The sequence below is a fragment of the Neolamprologus multifasciatus genome, chromosome 1 (genome assembly GCF_963576455.1).
Source record: "Neolamprologus multifasciatus chromosome 1, fNeoMul1.2, whole genome shotgun sequence".
Taxonomy (NCBI): domain Eukaryota; kingdom Metazoa; phylum Chordata; class Actinopteri; order Cichliformes; family Cichlidae; genus Neolamprologus; species Neolamprologus multifasciatus.
In genome coordinates this window covers 11,894,340-11,918,042 of record NC_140439.1, presented here as the reverse complement: position 1 = coordinate 11,918,042, position 23,703 = coordinate 11,894,340, and the positions used below count along the sequence as shown (strand labels likewise).

Below are 23,703 nucleotides of genomic sequence, written 5' to 3'. Positions count from 1 at the left end.
AATCCTCTGTTCAAGTTAGTTAACAGGTCAAATCAGTAGTTTTTTGTGCAAGCTGTTATTAGGACGTACAGTGTAGATAAGTCTAGTAAGTACTAGCAGTTAAGTGACGTCTTCCTACAACACAGCGAACACCAAGGTTGTTATAGTTAAAACTAAAATAAAAAGTAAAACTTCAAAAAAAATTTTTTAAATGTTTTAGTTAACTTTTTTGACTTTTGAAAAAAAGAAGTTAAACTTGCTGATTTGATGAACTTGGAAAACTGCATAAAATTTAAAAAGATAATAATAAAGTAAATTTCAATTTCAGTATTTGTTAGATAGTTAGTTTTGTTTTTTAAATGCTATTACAGCTTTCTCGATGAAGCTTTGATGGGTATTTTTATTGAGACTCTACAGGGCGACTGTAGACTGTGAGTCCACACGCACGCCCACTCTGGAAAATACCTGAAACTAAACTGAAGTAAAAACAAAAGGTCAAAACGAAACAAACAAAACAAAACCTAATTACAAAATGCAAAACTAAAATAACAGGTATGCATTTCAATGAAATCAGCCTAAAGTGTGCAGGTTCCTACTACTTGATGTAATGCTACTTTTGACAACAATGTCTAGGAAATAAGGGCAGCCAGTTCTCAGGACAGTGAACCTTAATCCTCCACTGAGAGGGCCCCACTCTGAGTCTGCATAGGTTTACTGCTGGTGCCAAAAATCAAGATGTTTGAAGGCAGAAGATCAAAAGAAGGAATTGTGTTCCCAATAGCACCACAATCAATTTCATAGATTTAACACGGGGAAATGCAAGGCTTTTATGGATGTCTATGTCTTCCCATCGAATCAACTGTAAATCACAACAGTATTCCAAGCAGACTGGAATAAAAACACAACAGCGCTGACTGCATATCCATGGTGGTGCCAGTTATCACATGTCAGGAACTATAATCCCAACATTAAACCCCAGTCACACAGGCCTAGAGACTGGTTGGTGAACCCTGGCAACCACAGGTCAATAAGGAAATACGCTTTTAATGGTTCCTGGAGGTCACACGGATTGTATGCCACCTTTACGTCGCTGAGTCGCCTTTGTGACTGGAGCTTTAGCTAGCTAAAATCTCTGGAATCATTGGACGTACTGATTCTGTAAAATAATCTTAATTGCTTTAATAGGACAACATCACAAACAGCGACTGGGAACCACTGTCAGTGGACACTGCTGCTATGATGCAGTAATGGTGATGCACATGAGACTTGAAATCCAGAGTTAGTGATACCTCCACTTTGCCGCAGACTCTCTTGGCCCTTAAAAGTTGAAACTATCCTCCAAGTCATTTTTGTAAGTGTGAATTTGCTAAGACTACTTTAGCCTCCGGTATTGAGTAAGAAACAGCGGCGCCAGCAGAGCGACGGCAGACAACTCGAGTCATCAAATGACATGAAGTGGGCCTCATTCCCATCACTGCTTTTCCTCCCACATAACATAGGCGTGAAATCATGTCCAACAGCGCGTGCAGCAGAGTGGTATTCATATAAATCTTTGCACAAAAGCAAATCATCTTTTAAATGCTGAAATATTCCTTGAACTCAGGATCGCTGATCCTGGCAGGTAAACCCTGTAAACGCTGGCCGTGTTGCTAACCCTTGGCAGTGTTTACATATGCAGAGTTTCCTATGGGCATCTGATTAAGAGGGCAGCCTGGCCTGAGTCCAGAGGTCTGGCTCGACATTATCTCCAGCACCCCTGACTGTTTTTATAAGGGGGCCTCCTAGTCTCTCCACTGCTAGCCTGTAAATGGCTGGGAGTGGACAGCCACAGTGTGTGTGTGTGTGTGTTTGCAGAGTAAACTGCCGCCTTGGTGGGGCAACATACTGTCTGCCATATCTCTGGTCTAGAGTAGAGCCATTAGGGGAGCGATGAAGCTGATGACATGTTGTTCCTGTGACAGGCCGCCTGGCCCCAGACTCCACTCTGCTGCCGCTGGAGCTGAGGGAGCCCGCGGGTCTGCCGCTGGACAGACACAGAGACGCAGGGACGGCGTTTATTTTGGGAGGTGGTTTGGTGCCGGACACCCTGTCTGCTCTCCCACCAACCTTAACACACCACCACCCTCCTCTTCCCACGCTTTCAACACAAATCACCGCCAACACACACACACCGCACTTTTGCCAAAAATGATGACGGTGCTACTGACACATATTCTTTTGGAGGATCAGTTTGCACAAAGCAGTAAGAATAACAATAATAATAAAACAAGAAAAGTGTTTGATAAAAAAGATAAAATGCATAATAATAAAAGAAAAAAGAGAGTTGTATGTAATTAATACTCTTCATTAACTGAATAAAATAGATAAATCATATAAAAGCCATCTTCCAGTGAGCTTTTGTCTTCTAATTTGTTTTTCCTTGCAGGTTCAACAGTGACACATCTACTGAGTCGGGTATTTTAATCGAGCTTCGTTGCGATAACATGACAAAATTAATATAACTCCAAAAAAAGCACTGCTTTGGGGTCAGCTTCTGTTGTTTAAATGTGCTGTAGGCTATAAATAAAATATACACACACATATATATATGTGTGTGTATATATGTGTGTATGTATATATATATATATATATATATATATATATATATATATATATATACATATATATATATATATATATATACATATATATATATATATATATATATATATATATATATATATATATATATATATACACACACACATACATACATACATATATATATATATATATATATATATATATATATATATATATATATACACACACACACATACATACATATATATATATATATATACACACACACACACACACACACACACATATATATATATATATATATGTACTATATATATACTATATATGTACTATATATATGTACTATATATATACTATATATAATTTATTAAAGAATTCAGTAAGCTACACAGTGAACATAGAAGATAGAAACAAAATCTTGCTCCACTAGTGTCAGTCTGAAATCAATATCAGAAATATATTATATATCCAAATATCGATGCTATCGATATTTTGGATCGTTCCGCACTGTTTGAGTTCATTTGGGATTTTCATTACAGCTTTTTGTCTTCTAATATGCAAAATACCAAAAACCTGACCCCAAAGTTTTTCTGCTTCCTGTGAAGTTTTATTAAACCCTTCTGAGCATTTGCAGGAATACATTTTACATTTATTCATGTGTTTAACTCAGCGGCTGTAGCAACGCTCGTCTGAATTTTTTTCTATTTTTTCTGTTGGTTTGTTGGAGTCTATGATAAATTTAGATAATAATAATAATAATTTATGGCTGTTGTTTTCCATGGCTGCTGTGACTCCAGTGACCTGTAAAACATTAAACTCACGACAAAGCTCTTCCAAATCACTTCCTTCTTCCCTTTTTGCATATTTGCTTGTGATTGACTTACACAGGGGGACACATTTTGAACAGATGCCCAATAAACCTCGCTGTAACCACTCACAGACACTGCATCCTCTTCTTTGTCAACTCTCGCCTGCTGCCATTGCAACTTGACTCTCACTTCCTCTCATATAGACAGTAGGCACTGATCTTGGACTAGCACACATAACTGGACAAGCCATGAATAGACAGGGTTAATGCTTCTGTTATGAGGTGTGGACTTCCCCCCACCACATTGTAAGGAGTTGTTAAAATACCAGTTAGGAGGCACAGAGACCAGCACTGGACTAGTGCTATGCCACTGGGGGATGCCCTAGCCCCTTGCTTACACTCCAGGTGTTTATCCTGACCATCAAAAGGAATGTGGGCTTCAGTGTCTTCTTAAAGGACACTTCAACATGTGAAGGAGAGGAGCTAGGAACTGAACTGTGTGATTAATGGAGAACCTGCTGTATCAGTATCCCCTGTAAAACAATTAAAGAGTACATTCAGCGTCGCATTAACTCAGTAATTATGTTGTACCACACCTAAACAATAAATGAATAAATAAATACAAACACACAGTCATCTATATGTTACTAATAATGTATCAATATTAGCTAATACTTACTCTTGTTAACCCTATTTCTCTTGCTTGGTCTCTGCTCAGGACTGTGCAGAGGAGAGCAGGATGTTGCGTCTTTAAGAGTTAAGAAACTTGAAACCGTGTTTGCGCAACAATCATTGCGGCTCCCAGCCGCCAAAGTGTCTAGACTGGCACATGATGGCGGGAATCAACCAATGGCTCCAGAGCTTTCCTCTGGGGCCCCGAGAGAGAGAGAGAGAGAGAAAGAGAGAGAGTCAACACCAAACGAAAACTAAGGCGCTGTGACTTTGGTTTCAAAATAAAAGCGTAAAAGTTCCGGAAAATTGTATCTTTTAAAATCAAAGAGACTTTTAATCCCAGTAGGAAATTGAGTTGAGCATATATACAACAAACGTCAAGCACTCATATAAAAGGAAGTAACAGAGATTTTAACAGATAAATATTAAGATAAGTATAGAGATATAGGTGTAGATATAAATATAAATGTAAATATACATATAAATATAAAAGGACACAAATATTTGTGCACATATATGTCTCAAATGTGTCCGCACAAGAGCAAACAATCAAAAATAATACTATTAAATGTAAAATGGCATTCTTTAATGAAAACAAGAAAGAAAGAAAAACTCCCAAGTTACTTTCAGGAGGTTTTACAGAAAATTCTGTCTACGTACGACACGCTTTTTAAGCCTTATTCGTGGCAGTGGATTTGGCCTTTCTCACTCTACAGTGTGGATAAACGCTTTTGGATCCCCCCCTCCCAAACTTTCTCGTTTTAACTGCTGTAGGTTTTATTTTGAAAAGTTACCATTGGATAATCCAGGTTTTATTCCGTTTGACTTGACTGAAGCTTGTGTCCGTGTGTGTTTGCGGGAGCGTGTGTGCACGTTTGAACGCGTGTGTTTGTGTGTGTGCGTCCGAAAAGTTCCTGCAGGGGAGTGGAGAGTGGAGTAATTCCAGCTCTCTTTAAAACAACTTCTCAGCACGGATTCCGTCCTGGAGTTTGGCACCGGAGTGTCCGATCATCTTTGCTTTGTCCCGGGACACTGACGCGGAGTTTCTGCATCCCACACAGCGACAAAAACCGAGATATAGTGTTGCAGGGATTTATTTTTCGAAGCCAAGGAACCACGAAGGGATCGAAGAGGCTCTAGTCTGGAAAGTCTGGAAAAGTTCTGAGTTTCTGATTGTGATGGTCTTTCTGTTCATGTAAGCTGATCCTGGCCCTTTGGGCGGTCTGACTATGTTCTGTGAATTGTGTGTGGGACCTTCAGAGTGTCGGGGAGTTAACGACTTTGTGAGAGGGCAGGCGAAAGAAGTGGCTTAATTGAGTTGGCGACAGCAGGTCACTGAGCAGTGACTGCATGTAGCCTTCTCCCTCATCAGATGTTCGGTGATGTTTAACGCGATGCGTGATTGATCATTACCTTCTAATGCTGCGAGGAAGCCTGGAAACGGCGACCACCGGCTGCGCACGCTGTGCGCACCGTGCACAAACTCACGGTCTTGTGCGTCGAGTGTAAATCGATGTGGCATCTCCCGAGAAGCGGACGGGACCGACGGGACTCATCCGAAACTGTTTAGGTTATCGTATGTTCAAGTCGAGACGCCCAGGTCTTGTACGGCGACTCTGGAGAAGCCGTGTGGTCACCGAGAGCGACGGGCGGGATGGAAGCAGACGAGGTGAAGGAGAGCGGAACGGTGAGTGGGGCAGACACTCGGGAAAGCTCCACAGACACGAGCAGCGGTCGATGACACACACCGACACGGCTCCGGGACTCACCGGGGAGGCTGGAGACCTGACAGAGGGCGCGGAGAGAGAGGACGAGGAACAGCCCGACGATGACCGGGGTGCCATGTGCGTCCCGGAGCACAGGGGCTCTCGGCGAGGACAGGAGAGCGACAGCAGGACGGTGACGTGTTGTTTGTTTGGGGAATGGGATTTCAGACCTCGGAGCTCTTACTGGGCCGCGAGAAAAGACGGAGCTGGCCCCTGTCAGTGCGCACCGAGGCGTGGGGTGCTGGAGGAGGACCTTGCGAGCACCGCTCACGCTTTTTTGAAGAGACTCAAGGAGAGATCTCTGGACGCCTTGGTGAAGGCTGTGGAGACCAAAGGAGGGATACCCGGCGAGTGCGTTATGGTGCCGAATACTGAGCTGCGGCTCGGTGCTCATCACATCTCTCCATACTATCTCCTTTGTAAGCTGTTCCGCTGGGGCGACCTGCCGCTCTCAGCGCGACTCAAACCGCTGTGCCACTGCCAGAGTTTCGGTGCTGTGGACAGCGCAAAGGTGTGCTGCAATCCTCATCACTACAGCCGCTTATGTGGGCCAGGTAAGGACACTGACACCGGAAGATTGGGGTTGTGGAATCAGAGAACATCGATCAAACTCATTAATCAGACATCATCCCTTAGAAAAGACCATTATAAATACCGTAAACACCGAAATATCCGCCAATATATCCAACCTCGAGATTCAGTTATCTGAAACCATCACACACACCTTCACGAGGGCCCCTGGTCTCCCCCCCAGAATCCCCTCCAAGCTGATAGGCCTTGCAGAAAGTTAGTCTCATACAAATAAAAAAAGTGTATTTTATGCTACATAAAGATTGATGACCTGTATAACTACAGTATAACGAATAGCATAATATAATGGGAAATTCCAACAAATATGTATCGCTCGCCTGAGGCCTGCAGCTGAAGAAGAAAGTCAGTATTGTTAAAGTGTCAAGCATTTCTTTTCCTGCAGTTATTACAGATGAACTCATCGTGCATTTGCAGGCGTCTAACTGGCTGCACTTCCAGCTGACAGTGCGAGTCTGTTTTTTCTTCTTGTGTTTTATCGTCTGTCTTACAGGTTTATGATCTATTCATAACTCTTTTTTTTAAACTTTGGGCAACCATTACTTTGGTCCTTCTGCACATTCCAATTACGTTACACGCTTATTTCAATTTTCGCAAAAACTGGCGCTTTCCACATCATCCAAATGGAGGTCGCACTCAAGTTGCACTTAGGCTCTTTTTCCTCTGACAAGGAGGTCCTCCTCTTGTTATTTAGGTTAAGGAGTGCCGATAATATACAGTTTGCATAGTGCTGGCGCCAGACTGACTCGCTGGGTATCTGACTGACTGAGGACTCCGGCAATTACTGGCTCTGCTCTTAAAGGGGCCGCAGCCACAAACTTGTGTCCACTTTGGAGTGAAGGATTTATTCCAGCAGCGGCAGAATTATGGAGCTTTCAGAGCCGCTTTAACACAAAAGTCATAATGAGAGCTTGTGTGAAAGAACGGAAAGATAATGAAGAAGTAACAGGGGGTAAAAACGAAGCAAAAGCTTTTAAGAGTGCATCAGATAAAGAAGCAAATACATTGTCTAGGGTGAAATACTTAACTGGGGGCCTGATGCAATGTGACTTGTGTTGATTAAGCATATTTATTTAAAAAGCTCCAAAGGAATGCCAGATATGAGCTGTGCAAATATTCCCCACGCTTTAAGTTTTTTCCTTGATCTAGGGTAGAAGGTATGTCGATACAAAGTGAAATTACAGACACACACAGCCTTATGAACATATTTTCCCATGAAAAATAATACAGTGTAAAGTTGATCTGCAGTGCTGCATTCAGGTCTTGCATGTGTTACCATTTGCTATAACAACAGGTATGTTTAAAGACTTCCCTGAGGAGAAAATACTTGTTATGTGAGTGTAGGCTCTAGATTTTCTTTCTTTTTTTTGGGGGGGGGGGGGGGGGGTTAAGCAAATGTCTTCAATTTTGAACTGACAGACAGAGTTCGACATGTTACATTCTTGTGTGCCTCCTTGCATAATTGTGCGTCTCATAAAACCTCGGGGACTTCATGCATCTTTACGATATGATTAATAAAACAGTAATGAACTAACTGTGCATACTGTGCGTGGCAGTCTTCATTGAACCTTTATTTTAACCTCATGTTTTTTGGCTGTTCTTACAGAATCGCCTCCACCTCCATACTCTCTGTCCCGTTCAGATGAACACAAGCCACTGGGTGAGTTTGGAGAAAAAAAAATGGCCACCACAAAACAAAGTAGGAAAGGAGTTCATTATATCTTTCATCTGAAAATACAGACTTTATTTGATATAAGACACTTGTGCTGAAAGAGACACATGATGGCGGTGTGTTATGATAAAACAGTCCCCTGTTTCGTTGATCTGACAATTATGCTTTCAGATTAACGGATTGATTAATCCTTTTGTGCACTGTCAAAGAAAGTCCAAGGTGTCCTATCGACAGTCTAAAAATCAGCGAAGCTTGAGCTTTAATAACGAGAAGATTTTTATTGTTTGATAAAGGATTCAAGGAGTGCTTGATTATCAAAATCATAGTTGGGGGAAAAAAATTAACCTGGATCTCACACTTCTACTGTATGCCTCTGCTTTTTCTTACATTTCCCAGACTCATCTCTGTCTTACACTGAAACTGCGCCACCCCTCTTCTCCAATCCGCCTCTCAATATGCCAAGAGACTACACAGGTGAGTAACTTGCATAATAACTGCTGGCTTTTTTGCTTTTCCTGCAGTGCGTGGTGAAGAAAGCTGATTCTGAAGAAAGGAAAAGTTCTCACAATGAAGTTTGGAAGCACAAATGGGGGAAAAAGTTTTTGAGACAGGCATCCCGTCTGAATGTTTACATAAAAGCCAAATTATATTTGCTGGTGGTGTTATGTTGTGCTTTTCCCCTGTTTTCAAAGGCCGCAAAGGCAACAGAAAACTCCGCTGCATAAAGCTTCTATTGTCAGAGAGGCACGGAGGGCTCGGTGGGGGTCTGGGGTCTCGCTATCTAGATGCCACAGCAGTGTAGGCTTTCTGTCTCTCTTTCCCCCGTCTATGCTTTCTGCACAGCAAAATATTTCACTGCGACGAAGCTGCAATAAGATCCCTGTGCATACTCTCAATCCCCTTTTGCCTCTCTAACCACCCATCCCCCTCTTTCCCTCTTTCTTCCCTCAAATCCCTTCATTCCTCTCTGCAATTGAGCAGTGGAAAGAGGCTGGCACTTTGGGGGCGGGGGAGCCGAGCGGCTCTGATGAGGCGGCGATGTAGAGCTCTGTGTGTGTGCGCGGACGCGCGTGTGTGTGCAGTAAAGGGGGAGAAGGGGCTCAGGGCTGCTTTGGACAGGAAACAGCCCCCTCTAGATGATGAAACTGGAGCTTTATTTGTTTACGTGCTAGGGTCGGGTGGAGAGGTCCTCACAGTGTTAGAAGAAACCCACAAACCTACTCGATCAAGCCTCCCCGAGCTCGCTTGTGGACGGTGTTGAAAGGTGAATGGGCAACCTATGAAGTCTGCGTAGTGTAGCCATGGTATCGTTGACCTTTATGAGGAGTCACTGAGGATTTTCTTTTTGGAGGAGGGGGTTGTTGTGCCCAGAAGTTAACTGGAGACCTTTAGTTAAAGTTGATGTTGGAAGCAGAAGCAGTTTATTGAGTTGTTATGCGCGTTTTCCAGGGGCAGAGCCTTAGCCAGCTTTTTTAGCAATACTGAGGTCGGCAGTCCTCCCAAAGCACACGTCACCCCTCTCAGTAGAGTTTGAGCTGAAATGCGAGCAAGAAGACGCTTTAATTGCAAATAATATAAACTGTCTACCTGCATTCACCCTACAAATCAGTTTTCTGTTGAACATCATCATGAATGTGTAAGGTTGCTTTTTGGATAGTTTTGGAGAAGTCGTCCACAGTTGTTTATGAATGACTAACAGTCACTGCACACTTTCTGAGGTCAAACAATTTATCTGATTTGTGAAAGTGTTCTTATTTTAGCAGACTGTGTCCCAAATCATCCACACTTGGTCAGAAGTCCATCAAATGTCAAGTTTTTGACTTTCTGAGTAATGACTGAGGGGGAACCATCTATTGTTTGCCTGTCTATATGAATGGAAGTGTATCAGCTTCCTTACAACATGTGGTGTGTCGAGTGTATAGACAAGTCAGCTTGTGTGTGTGTGTGTGTGTGGTCTCTGATCCCCTGCCCCCCACCCCAGCACTCTGGAGCCGAGAACCAGAGCGGAGGCCAAGAGGCATGAGTAGGAGTGAGACTTGGGTAAACAGAGGCAGCCAAGAAATCTGCATGTAGCTTTTGTTGTTAGCTCTGACAGGTTAGAGGACTCCTGTTTTGAGCTACAAGCTGGGTGAATAACAGGAAGTGAGCTGAACGCGAAGCCTACTTAAACATGTATCAGAATGAGCGTAGCTGTCACAACCTCCCCCCCGAAAAAACCCCTTGATGTTGGTAAGAACTTTCAAGAGTGCAAATGAATCTCTTTTATTGTGCAGGTAATCCTTTGGCATATCATCTAAAGCTTGCAGTGTTTTCTTTAGGACAAAAACAAGCGTTGGACATGTGCTTTGGCACTTTAGCATCTTTTTTCATTCCTTTAAAAACCAGCTGTGTACTCACAGCTTTAAAAAAAAGCGCAACAGCAGGGTGTGGTCCATACATACCTTTGCCCTGGCCTCTTTTATCATACAATCAGTTAACGTTCCCTTTAAACCACAACAAACAGCTCTGCCTTGAAAAAGAGTGTTTCTGCTGGAGGTTTAGTAGACTTATATCTGCTGGGATCGTCCCCCTGTGACTCCAACGAAATGTGCCGTTCAGCTGCTTGTGTGTGTTGTGTGTGTATGATAGGGAGAGAGACAGGGAGGAATTTCTGTCTGACTCGGTGATAAGATCGTCTCAAAATACTCGCATAGGGGTTCTATCAGGGCAAACACACACACACGCTTTCACCAATCACGCGATTTGTTGGAGGGGATTTTTCCTCTTCGTACCTTTAAAATCGATGTATAACTGAACGGGCCTGCTGAGTACTGTACTTGAAGGTGTGTGCTGGCTTTTCTCTGATTCTTCTGACTGTAAGTTTCTCTCTCGTAGCTTGGAATGAAATTTGCTTTTTCACGCACGGACAGTGTTGTGGCTGTCAGTTTGGAAACGTAATGAAATTTGGTCCTAATGTGGATGAGACTAATAAATGGCTTCCACTTAGCATAGCCAATGGGTCAAACTAAAAAACAAAGAGGTCTTATTAGCCTGAGCTGACATTAAAAGTTAAGATGTTAGTGTAACCGGTCTGTTCCTGCATTGTGTCTGACACTGAAAGACCTCCAAGTAAAAAACGTGCCCACTTCAGCTCCTATAACCAAATATAAATAGGACCATAGTTAGCTCAACCCACGCCAACTAACAAGCTAGCAAGGCTTATCTGTTTATGCTAGCATTAGCATTGCCTATACACATACGCCGCACACACGTACCACATATTCACAGCATCTAGTAAAGACAGGCGTAATTATGACAATAATGAACTAAAAACACACAATCAGAAACATCAGGGTGGATAAAAATATAATTAGTGTTGGAAAAGAAATGAAACTGACCTCTCCCACAGGGGAATTGAAGAAAAGGGGAAAAGCCCAAAGGGGCAGTGTTGCCAACTCCTCAGTAAGGAAAATCGCTACTGGTTGTCCTAGAAGTCGCTAGAAGTTGCTAAATGACGTCATCACCTAATTTGCATAATTGGTCATGCTAATGTAATTGTAACCTACGCTGCTGGAGAGAGAAATAACATCGTGGACGAGACATAAAGTGAGCAAAAAGCGTCCTAAATGCATTTAGAATTTATTTAGAACTACAAATTAAATTTCTTTTAGCAATTATTGTTTTTTGTAATGTCTTTCACATCTTTTTTTAGCGACTTTTTTTTAGAAAAAAAGTCGCTAGGGGGTCTGAGAACTCGCTAAATATAGCGACAAAGTCGCTAAGTTGGCAACACTGCAAAGGGGTACCCCAAATTTATAGGGTTGCACCAAAGAAGAAGAAAAGGATAAGGATAATGAAGATAACTACAGGCTTGGAGGTCCTAAAAGTCAGATATACCAGGAATAGTTTGGGGTTTTGAACACATTTTATGTAATTATAACAATATGTAATTTATGACCCGGTTACATTAGCACATTTGTGTCAGCTGTACAGGTTAGCTTCTACAAGCTGTAGCTGTGTTCTAAAGTTTGATATGGAGGAATTTAGTATTGACAGCATCTGCACAGAAATGTTAGAGCCTTTTCTAATTTCAGGAAAAAAAAATATTGTTTGATTTCTAACAATAATAGATTTGGTACCTGATGGTTACCTGCTTTGGTATAGTTGGCTGGACAGATTCATGGCTTCCTAGAGCAGTGCTCATTGGTTTCATAGGCAAGATGAGCGGCCAATCAAAAACAGCTATCAAAATTTAAACGCATAATTTATTTGAATTACTGTAGCAGTTAAAAAAAACATTTTTTTGAAAGGTCTCGATAACGGAGGGCTGATTGTACATTATTGTTGTAATCTTTTCTGAGAACACTGGGCAATGAGTTCTGTTTGTGGTTTATTTAAAAGTGCTGATTTCACAATGCATCCATCCTTTTCTTGTAAAACTGGAAAACAATAAATCTATCTGAGGGGGGAAGCAGTTAAACGTATACTCCCAAACTAATGTAGTACATCTAGAAACAAAGACCTACTCTTGATGGTGTTGCAAATTAGTTGGAACACATTTGTTGTCTGGCTTTAGTTTAAAAATAAAAATAAAATGTGCTCCTGCACTGTATGTAAGTCTTTTGTAAACTCTAATGTAGTAACGCTGTACAAAGAGTTTAATTTTTCTCGCCAAAGGTAAAGGCACCTGATTAAATTTAATTCATGGTGTAATATAATTGTATAACTATGATAATCCCAACACTAGTTGCAGATTTCCATACATCAAATAACAACTTGCAAACCTGCTTTTTAAATACTGAGAAAGGCAATAAATAGAGAGCTGATTGTAGCTTCGATCAGCAGTCAGGATGTGCCATTTACTGGATAAAAACAGAGCTAAGTGACATTCCCATCCAAACACGAATCAGATGACATCAAGACAGTTTCTGGCCATCATGTTAAAACACGCAGCGTAACAACATGCTAACTGTTACCATGTTGACTCCAGAGCTGTTTTCGCACATAAACTCTAGCATTTGGTGTTGGCAACTAATTCTGATGCATTAAAGTCATGCAGAATTGCAGAATGCGGTTTCATATTATTCATAAGTGGTCCCCTGTCATCACACCATCACATAGCCAAAAAATAAGGATTTTATAGGTGTAGCTCATTTAGTAAAACCTTTATTAGTAAGTTAAAATACAAACGAATGGATTTTTCCTCCCCACTGTCGCCAAGTGCTTGGTCAGAGGAGACTGTTTGATTGTTGGGTTTTTCTCTGTGTTATTGTAGAGTCTTTACCCTACAATATGACGTACCTTAAGGAGACTGTGCTATATAGATACAATTGAATTAACTGAATTTGCGATTATCTCAATTCTCATAATTTTATTTAGACTGACTGTTGTCGACTCTTTTTTTTAGTTGATTTCGTGCTGCTTCACACGCATGTCTAAACACTGCGTGCAGATGCATCTTGCTCACATTTGCAGCACGTAACATAAAATGTATCATAAAATGTAAATACTTACATTCATAAATGTTATATTTTTGGCATAGATGTTGTGTTTCAGCTGCTTTCTTGTCCTCCTGGTGTGTAATGAGTATAACAAGCTCGTTTTACTAGCATTTCAGTGAGCACTGTGTATGTTACTCACCACATTGTCAAGTGTGCCATATGCAGATTCATGTACATTTGACGGAACTGAGAGTGTAGCTAAACAGTGCCAAGAGTTTGTGATTTCTTTGTCATCTTTCACCATATGACATTCTTGTGCATGTCAAACATTTGCTCGTCTTCTTGTCATTAGCCCCTGGCTTTTGAACATGTGGAAACAAGTAAGGCAATGATACTTAGAAGACATTAGTATGGCCTGGATGAAATGAGGTAAGACAAGAGGACTGGTCCCTTTTTGCCCTCAGTAATCATATTTTGGGGGCTTGTTTGGTTAAGCAGAGCAAGGTATCAGCCAAACATCCTGTCTCAAAGCCCTGTCTGCACTCACAGCAGCATTAACCCCATGAATTGGCCCTTTGACTGATGTGGCACGGCCTAGGAATGTTGGGAAATTGGGAAGGTGAGGGGGAGCGGGGTCTCCGAGTAAAAGGAGTAGGTGGGGGATAAGGGGAGGAGGGGGTCTGACTCTTGGGAGTGACATGTGATACATGTTTGAACATATCGCCGTTAATACTTAAGAAACGTGGAGTGGAACTGACATTCTTGGAAGTGTGGAAGCAGTTTTAAGAGTTTTGACGGTGCTCCCATGCTACGTTTAGCTCAGAAGGTTTTCGGGAATTCGCCCACCAAAGCGATGCTGCTCTCAAGTAAAGGCTTTACTCTCAGAAGCAGAATATTAAATTAGATTCCTAGATTAAACAAAACAAAAAATGTCATCACTTTCAGATGCTTGATAAATTGTGCAAAGACACAAAATAAACACCCGCATTCGGCCGTGTCCGGTGAGAATCCCTCTGCCGCCGCCTGAATGGGTCCTCCCGGTGACCTGAACCTCCAGTCTGTTTGCTGGCACGCGTACAGCACTTGCTCCTATGCCTGACTGAGACACATTAGACTATGGAATTCAACATCAAGTGCCGGCCCATTAACCATTTGCCATTTCCTCAAATATTTTCCACTGAGCCTCTTTTTCACTACAAGCAGCCGTGCCGGGTGAGGACGCAGCACACAACTCGCTCAGTTTATTGTGTTTGTGACCTTTTTTTTTTCTTTTTTTTAAAACACATTTTGGACTGAATGCCATGTTATTACAGCCCTGCTCCCAGAGAAAATACAGCAGTGAAGGGAATATCTGGAAGATCTGACATGTCCTGGATGTGGCATTTCTCTCAGTTGGAGAGCACCATTATTAAACTTTTCATGGTTTTGTATTTTGCAGTTTAATTCTGCAGTGCTCTTCCCATAACTTTGACCTTTTGTGGCTTAAACCAAAGCACAGACCAGGTTAACATCTGAAAGAAAAATAACAAATAAGAATAAAGTTAGATTTCAGATTTCCCAGGATAGCAAACAAATGTTAAAAAGCAACAAAAAAAAGAAAGAAATAGGGATAAGTGATAATTGAAAACATAGAGGTGAAATGAAATATATATTCATGTTGATTAACCAGTAATTTAACACACACACACACACACACATATATATATATATGTGTGTGTGTGTGTGTGTGTGTGTGTGTGTGTGTGTGTGTGTGTGTGTGTGTGTGGAGACAGGGAGACAGAGAGTAATTGTATGTTTGTTTCTGTCAGATAAAAAGGGTTAATGGTTTGTATAGATGGACTTTCTGATAGCAGACCCAGAACATGTCAGCCACACTTACCAAACCCTCCAGGTTCCCTTATTTTATTTCCCTATAGAAAAAAATAGAGGGGTTTAATACTTTCCAACTTTTAAAAAAGATTTCATTTCTTCTGGCTCTGTCTCAAATGTACAGATTTTACAGCTCAAAAAGCTGTAAAATCTGTACTCACTGAGTGTCCGACGCTCTAGTTTTGACACGTCACGTGCGTCACATCGCCTGTTGGGGCGAAGATGCCCCCAAAAGCAGCCAACATGAATTATAGTGTATGTGAGTATCTGAGGTCCCTGCGCCTAGAATAGATTGCTTGAGCGGGTTGTGTTTTCTTGATTTTCTTTTTCATTATGATAGATGCCGCAGTAGTGTGCATATGTTTAAACGCCGCGTGCAGATGCATCTCGCAGACATTTCTAAATGAAGCAAAGTGAATCAGCAGGCTTCCAAGTTCATACACTAAGAAGACGTTACATATTTGTAGCCATCCTGGTGATTAAGCAAAGGTTGTTGTCTCATTGTTCACAAAAACCTTTTCTCCTCTCATTCATTATCTCTTCTGCTCTTGCTCCCTTCCTGCCCTTACTGAAGATCCACCTCTGCTGTTGCTTCTCCACAGTTCTTCTGCTTGCTTTTTGCTCTCGTAGTCTTGCTCTCCTCTCTTTCGGCCCATGTTGTCAGGCAATCACAATTTAAAATAAGGTTTAAATTACAGGACTGGCTGTGGCTTTCCGTTGTTCCCTCAGAGTTTTTGCCAACTCGCAATTTGGCTTTTAATGGAATCCTGCCATGCTGCTGAACCTAAAGATTCTTTGCAGATGTCGACAGACTCTGACTCTATGAAATGTAAGAAACTGTCGGCAGCACCGTGAGCTCCAAAGGCAACCCTGAGCTAAGACGCACGTTAATTAATATTTGTAGGTATTTTCAGGACTTGTAGCCGCCTGTTCACCCGCTTTGGAAATCACTTTTGACAGCATTTGTCATCATTTGATTTTGATGACCGAATGACGAGAAACAGTAAATGCGCTCTTGCACGCGTCGCCCTCCGCTAAACGACTGCAGGCCCTCGTGTCACCTCACTTTCGGTCCACACTCCTGCGTGCACGTCTGAGCTGGAGTTTCACATTCTGATAATTCTCCCAAATTACATTTTAGTGGAATTCCATAACTCCTTCTTCATAGTGGAACAAATGGATCTATTCCACCAATAAACGCGTGTAATTATGTTGTGAGGAGTGAAGGCCATATAGTCGGACCACGTGAGGCTCAATGAGAGACTTGTCAACTTGACCCCTGTGACTGGCTGAGGGGAGGGTGGGTGGGGGGGAGGAAGTGTTGAGGAAGAGGGCCTGTCCAGGAATGTGTTGGGAGGGGAGAGTTGTCAACTACCGAGCTCTGAAGCAGCCCTGCGTCTGCTTTTCGTGCCTCCGTTCAGACGTTAATCATCTTTCTTTGAGTCATTTGTGCACTTTAAACTATGCATTGTCTTAAGCAAGCCGGATTTAAGACTGTAAGTCTTTAGTGGTGATGATACCTGCGTATGCATCTCTGGTGGCTCTGTAGGTGCACGCACAGTTGCATGTATAGGAGAAGAACAATGGGAATAAAAAGGTAAAAACTGACCACAGATGAGATCATCTTGCAAAGCCAACTGCAGTGCAAGCATTTACTTTCACAAATTATATCAATCTATCGACAGTTTTTGCTGACATAAAGCCTTTCAGTCCCTTCAAGAATCACAAACAAGAGCCATTTATTGTGGGATTTACAGCCTGAGAATTTGGAGGATTGTGTTAAATAAATATCACCAGAATCTGGGTTTCCATTTTTTGTTTATTTTTTATGGCCAAGGTGATGGCATAAACACGACAGTGGAGTTGTCCAGGATGCGAGTTGTATGCAAAACCTGAGACATTCCTTGGCTCGCGTTGTTTGGCACTTTGAAGTAGCAGCAGAAATGCAGGAAGCTCGTTACTTTCGCTCTTCCTTTCTAAACCGCCTCCGAGCACTTCTCCCTAGGAATTTTACAGGGACACACTGTAACTTTACTTCAGCTCAGTCGGGTCGGTCCAAAGGACGTCTCCAGCTGGCAAGGCCAGGTTTGTGTCTCTTGTGGCGTTAAACACGAGACATCTCCAGTCACACACCGCTCCATCACACAGATCCACTTCACAATGGAAAAAAAAAAGAGGGAGAAGGAATGAGTGTGTGTGTGCAGGAATGCGTGTTTGTGCGTGTGTGTGAGCAAGAGCCCCACTGTGTTCGACTGTAAAGGCCACGTCTGGCGATAAGGCAGCCCGCTGATGGTAGAGATAGTCGAGACGCCAGCTTAAATGTGGCTTGCTGGATTGAAGTTTTTTCCCTGTAATGATAGTTGTCTCAAACAACATAGAATCTACCATTTGTAGGCAGGGAGGGGTGTCTCGCTCTCTTTCTCTCTCTCACTTTTTCTCTGTTTTTTCCCCACCTTATTTGATTTAATTTCTACTCTTTTAGGATCTTTGGCAGGAAGTTGAATCAAAACAAAGCATTTTAAAGGCGACCGACGATGGTCAGTAGCTAAATTCTATCCTCCCTTCTCGTCCCTCTGTCCCCCTCACACTCCCTCCTCATCCCCGTCCGCCCCCTTCCCAACCCACCCACTTCTTTCAGCACAGTGGAAGAGTCTAATAACTGGAGGGGAATCTAATCCTTGGCACTGGATGAAAGACGAGGGTCTCCCTCCCTCCCTCTCTTTCTCACAGTCTCTTTCTCTCTCTTCATTTTTTCCTTGGATGCTGGTTATGCTTGGCAGGTTCTCGCTCCCTCTCGTTCCCCCGCTCCCTCTTTCAGTCTACCCAGTCTCTCTTTTCCTCTGTCTCTCTCTTTTTTACTCCTCTGCTTCCCGTCTTTTCCTGCACAGCTTTATTCCTCTCTTCTCTCCAGGTTACAGTTTGGAGGAGGAAGCCTCCACTGTTCAGACTGGAGTAAGAGAAAACAAAGCAGGAAGTTTGGAGGAAGTTAAAGTAGCTTTACAGTTATAGACATGTAAACAGCCAGCTTATTAGCGTGTTTGCTTCACATATGCAAGACCCAAAATATGTTCATAACCAGTTAAGATTTTATGCATCATTTTGTCTGCTGAGGGAGCGTCACATCATATTTCCAACATTGTTACAGGAGGGAAAACCGAGAGATGCGGAAATGTGAGATAAAAGATGAGTGCTGGCGTCCTCGTTTGAAGTCCAGGTTTAACAATCTGTGAGCATCCGGCAGGAAACTGACTGTCTGACCTCTGAACTTTGATTGCCACTGCCTTTTACTTTGTTTGTGCAGTAAAGTTGCAGCTTGTTGTCGTGTATATTCCCACCTTTGTTCAACCCCTAAAGTTCAGTGGGCGTCTCGGTGAGATTGGCACTAAGAGACAGCGATTTTGAAATGAAATAACAAAGGCTACTTATCTAATTGGTAAACAGGGCTGTTAAATAGAGGTTGGCTTAAATGCTTGCAGGACTTTGTAATTGCTGCCAGCCCACGTACAGATGCGGGCATGCATGCACACCAACAAAGTCCCACAGACACACACACACACACACACACACACACACACACACACACACACACACACACACACACACACAGCTTTTTGACTTCCTCCAGTTGAATATAAACATGCTGATAACCTCCAGCTTCAACCCCTCTTTAAAAATTCCATTGAAGAAGTCGGTTGCCCTCCTCCTCCTCCCTCCCTCCTTCATCGTTCTCACACAAGCTGGTTACACCTTTACTTGGATGATAGCCAGGCCGAGCGTGATGACACCGAGGACTCTGCCAGAAACATTAAACATGCCTCGCTGTCAAAATGCTGGTGGAAATTTTGATCTACTGTTTTGAACTTTACAGCAGGTCAGTCATTCTTAAATTTAATAAAGTCTGCACAAGCACACTTCAGGCGTGCATGAGACCATAAATAAAGAGAGCGGGAGGAGATCTACATTCTTATGAGTGCTCATGTCTTCTAGCTGCTGCCTCTTACGTTTCTATTTCCAATATACTATCCAACTATGAATACTGAGGGTGTCTGAAACGTAAAAAGGCAGCCTTTAAAACCATATTATTCGCCCCATCATTCATCATATGATTGAAATTAGAGTGTGCCGTGCCTTTTGAAAGAAAACCTTAAAAGTTCCAGTTTGTTTTAAGTCTTCTTTGGGAATTAAGTTGATCGTGAGCTCATAAAGTCTCCCTGTGTTTCCCCAGACATGTTTGCGTTGCCTTATTACAGGGAAGAGCATGGCTTGTAAAAGTGTGTGTTTGTGTGTGCGTGAGCGAGCCACGAAGAGATAGAGTGGGAGAAAGAGAGCGATCCTAGCTAGCCGTGCAGCCCGCTCTCTTATTGGAGAGCTGTAAAAACTGCAGTCCGCAGGAGTTGCCAGCCTGGAATTCACTAATGACACACGTGGGCCTCAGATGAGAAGTGCAATTTTGTGTGTGTGTGTGTGTGTGTGTTACAGTCATACTGTTTGGATCAGAGGGCTCAATTTGTGTGCGTACGTGGGCATGTGTGAGGCCCTGTCTCATCATTTTCTGTGTGTGTTTGTGCTCGTGTGCAACCACTCACATCTCTTCTACATTTACCAACCCTTCTTCTCTGAAACCCCTGAAATGAAAATGGCCGGGGCATAAACACAAAAAACTTTGTCAGATCTCGGCCCTCGTTTCACTTTCTTCTTTTAAAGCAACCCGCTATTGGGAGAAAGGCTGCCGCCATTTTGGCCCCTGGTAAATGAAGTCGAGGGTTTTTTTCGCTGGAATATGAAAGGAATGGGGCCACAGGCACATGGGTCTTTAAATCTTCTGTGTCAATAGAGTCTCTGGAGCAAAATAATGGCATCACTCTGTGTGGGAGTTAATGTGAGCTGATAGCATGAGGGCTGGAGGGTCAAGGGTTCATGGGCTTGCGCTAGGTTGACAGAGAGCTGAATGCTTTCCACCCCAGACACCCCCCTCTAAAACCTCCTCTTTAACTCCAGGCCTGAAGGAGGCTTGCAGAGGGTGACGGTGAGGAGATGTCAGTGGAGTTAACAGTTTTAACCCCCTTTTCAAAATACCGCAGCCGGTGACTAACTAAAGGGAAGAGCATGCGTCCATGCAGCTGAATGGGTATAAAAATGATGTGAATTATTTACAGCATCGAGTATTGGGACATTTTGTTTATCATTTATCAGGGGAGGGAGACCGTGGTCAACACTCATGTCCATGTGTTCTTTTTTTTAATTGTTTTTAGATATTGTTACAAAAGAGGAAACAATCCAAGAGATGCATTTAGGACATCTAGAGAATGCTAATTTTACATGAAAGACAAACTAGAAACAAAATAACAGCATTCATCTGTCTTTGATCTTTCAATTGTATAAAAAACCTTGAAGCACCAGGAATTTGAGATGGTCCCCTCTATCATCACGGTCCTTCCTCTAGAGCTCAGTCAAAGCAAATAAATGTTCTATAGTACTGAGATGTGGTAACTTAGGTAAGCCCCTTTTAACCGTATGCTGTAACCATTCACGCCATTCAGCCATTGTGGGCTGCATTGACCCGAAGTGTGGTAACATTTCTCGGGAAGTTGCATCATAAGTTACGATGTAGATTTCCAGAAGAAGTCCAATCTAATGAACTGTGGGTGCATTTTAACACATCAAACTGTGTTAAAATAAAGCCTTTCTCCACTTCCTAGAAATCGATTTCCTGCTTTCAAAACAGGCGTGTTTTCTGTGGCCATGTGAAACCTGCTGTAGTTGTGCTAGTCTGATATATTTTGAGTGAAAAGGTTGTACTTAAACAAGATTTTAACACACAAGGTTCACACAAATTGACGACCATCAACTTAAAAAGTGAAGTAGATCGACTGATAGCTACTTCACTTTATTCCTTTTATTGATGAGTCAGAACAGATTTCAGGGATAGCAATATAAAGATCCATTTATGATGTTCTGATGTTGTTTACTTGTGCTCAGCAGCTAAAATGTCTTTTATATCATGTCACACTGGTGTAAAAATGAAATACACTTTACTGCTACGACCATTACCTCATCCACTTCCTTTCCTTTTCTCTTCAGACACTGGTACCTCCATCGGCTCGGTGACCTCTGGCGGACATCGCTCTCACTGGTGTAGTGTTGCTTACTGGGAGCAGCGCACACGCGTGGGTCGCCTTTATCCAGCCTACGAGCCCTCACTCAGCATCTTCTATGACCTACCTCAGGGCACTGGCCTCTGTCTTAGCCAACTCCAAGCCAACGCCTACCATAGCCGGCGTGATGACCCAGGCAGCCACAGCTTGTTAGGTCTTCACGGACATCACAGGCACGGAGGGAGCAGCAGCAGCAGTGTGCAGCAGATACGCAGTAAAATTGGTTTCGGCATCGTTCTGAGTCGCGAGCCGGACGGAGTTTGGGTGTACAATCGCAGCCAGCACCCGGTGTTTGTTCACTCGCCCACTCTGGACCCGCCCAGTGCTCGAGGACTAAACGTGAAGAGGGTGATGCCGGGCTTTTCTCTCAAGGTGTTCGATTATGAGTGCTCCAGCTGGATGGCAGAGCACAGCGTAAAGCCCGAGAGCCAGGAGGGGCCCTGGGACCCCCACAGTGTTCGCATCAGTTTTGCAAAAGGATGGGGGCCCTGCTACTCCAGACAGTTCATCACTTCCTGCCCCTGCTGGCTGGAGGTGCTGCTCAATAACCACAGATAGCACGCGCACACACGCTCATAGACTCACAGGAAGCGTCCTGATCCAGTATCCTAATTGTAATCTACCTAGATTTAATATAAAATTTATATATTATATAAAATATATTATACTTGTAAATACTTGAGTCATTTTTACAATGCAATTATTTATGTATAGTGTAATGTGTACATGAACAAAATAAAAAGGAACAAGAATATGCACTTTTGCCTCTATATATGCATTACAGATTCTCAGCGTCGTTTCGCAAACATAAATATGAAGCTCTCATGATTTAGCAATTCCATTGAAAAGTATGCCACACACACATTGTCAATAAAGTCTTTGTATGAAGTGAATGTTTCCGTCATGTTCTTGAGTGCTTGTACCTGAGCTTTGGCTTGCTTGACTTGTATGCACATGCCGGTTTATAACATTGTCATTAATAGGATCCATTAAAGGTGAGTAACTCATTCCTGAGGAAGGTTGTTAATGTTTGAACTCAACAACCAAACAAGCACGCCTCTTCCTTCGGTGCAATAGACTTTACATAAAAGATGCACAGAGCCACTGAAACACCATCGAGTGGTAAGTAAAATTCTGTCTTGAAGCCTCTGAGCTTGTTAGTCATTGTCATTTCCATCGTGGTGTTTTGAATTGAGGTCTGATGAAGGAGCTGTGGACCTGACCTTCATACTGAGGACACGCCACACTCATACGGTGTGAACTGTTGACTACAAGGTAGCCCAACCTAATGCACACCCTGCTTTGGCATGAGGTCATTATTCCATAGACTTCAATACCATCAGACTTCTCTGTGGAGCCATGGTAGTCCTCCACCCCCTGTTGAATATTAGAAACAATTGGCATTTAAGAGACTTCCACATCAGCTTCTGTCTTCACGCTATGGTAAGTAACTCATCAAAAGGTCTTGCCCTCAAAACCACAGGTCTGCTTTCCGCATACATTTCAAGTGATGCTAAAAACTCAGCAAGCTAACAATGGAGAAACATTCCAGGTTTGTAGTTTCTTGTTTTCATGGAGGAAGCTGAACTATAACATACAATGTAATCATACTAATAATGTAAGTATGCACAAACACAATAGAGAAGTCCGCTGTGAAGAAAAAGGGGACTATTAATAAATTCATAAGCATACCAGATAAACCTTATATAAGTTTTAGTTTTTTGGAGGCAACGATTTTGCATATATTTTTTTTAAGTTCTGGGAACTAATTAGATTTTACAGTGGCAGATATTTCATCTGTTTTTTTGTTTGTTTTTAACCAGAGCAGAACAGATAGTTCACACTCCCAAAAGGTTGATTCTGGACCACTGATTAATTCAGTGATCTTTGATCAGTATTGCTGATCAATGGTCATGAAAATTATCATATTAATGATCAAGAAACTGATCTCACAGCACGTTGTTTGCCAGTGGGCTAGTTTCAGTCATTCTGTAAATGTACTGTTTATAGGATTGGGGAAACCTGCAGTGAGCTGAGACTGAAGAAGTCACTTGGATGAGTGACGAAACATTTCTCCCACTGAAAGCGCTACATCCAGATCAACTTTTGGGATTTCCTTACCTGGATGATTGAGCATGCATCAAGACAGATACATGCCCACTCCAATGATTGGTGATTTGTACTGTATGTC

The 23,703-nt window shown here is 42.4% G+C and overlaps 1 protein-coding gene across 1 annotated transcript; it reads left to right on the top strand.

Moving 5' to 3' along the window:
* The first annotated feature begins 3,022 nt into the window (after window positions 1-3,022).
* LOC146525367 (SMAD family member 6-like) lies at window positions 3,023-22,400 on the top strand. Its single transcript, XM_085160005.1, has 4 exons — window positions 3,023-6,362; window positions 8,003-8,056; window positions 8,465-8,542; window positions 21,439-22,400. Exons 1-4 carry the CDS (start codon window positions 5,621-5,623, stop codon window positions 22,068-22,070), a joined length of 1,506 nt encoding a protein of 501 aa, XP_085016131.1. The 5' UTR covers window positions 3,023-5,620; the 3' UTR covers window positions 22,071-22,400.
* The last annotated feature ends 1,303 nt before the right edge of the window (window positions 22,401-23,703 follow it).

Coding starts and splice junctions, on each gene's coding strand:
- LOC146525367 (XM_085160005.1), top strand. CDS start 5,621: ATGTTCAAGTCGAGACGCCCAGGTCTTGTACGGCGACTCTGGAGAAGC. Junction 6,363..8,002: donor CAGCCGCTTATGTGGGCCAG/GTAAGGACACTG, acceptor CTGTTCTTACAG/AATCGCCTCCACCTCCATAC. Junction 8,543..21,438: donor TATGCCAAGAGACTACACAG/GTGAGTAACTTG, acceptor TTTTCTCTTCAG/ACACTGGTACCTCCATCGGC.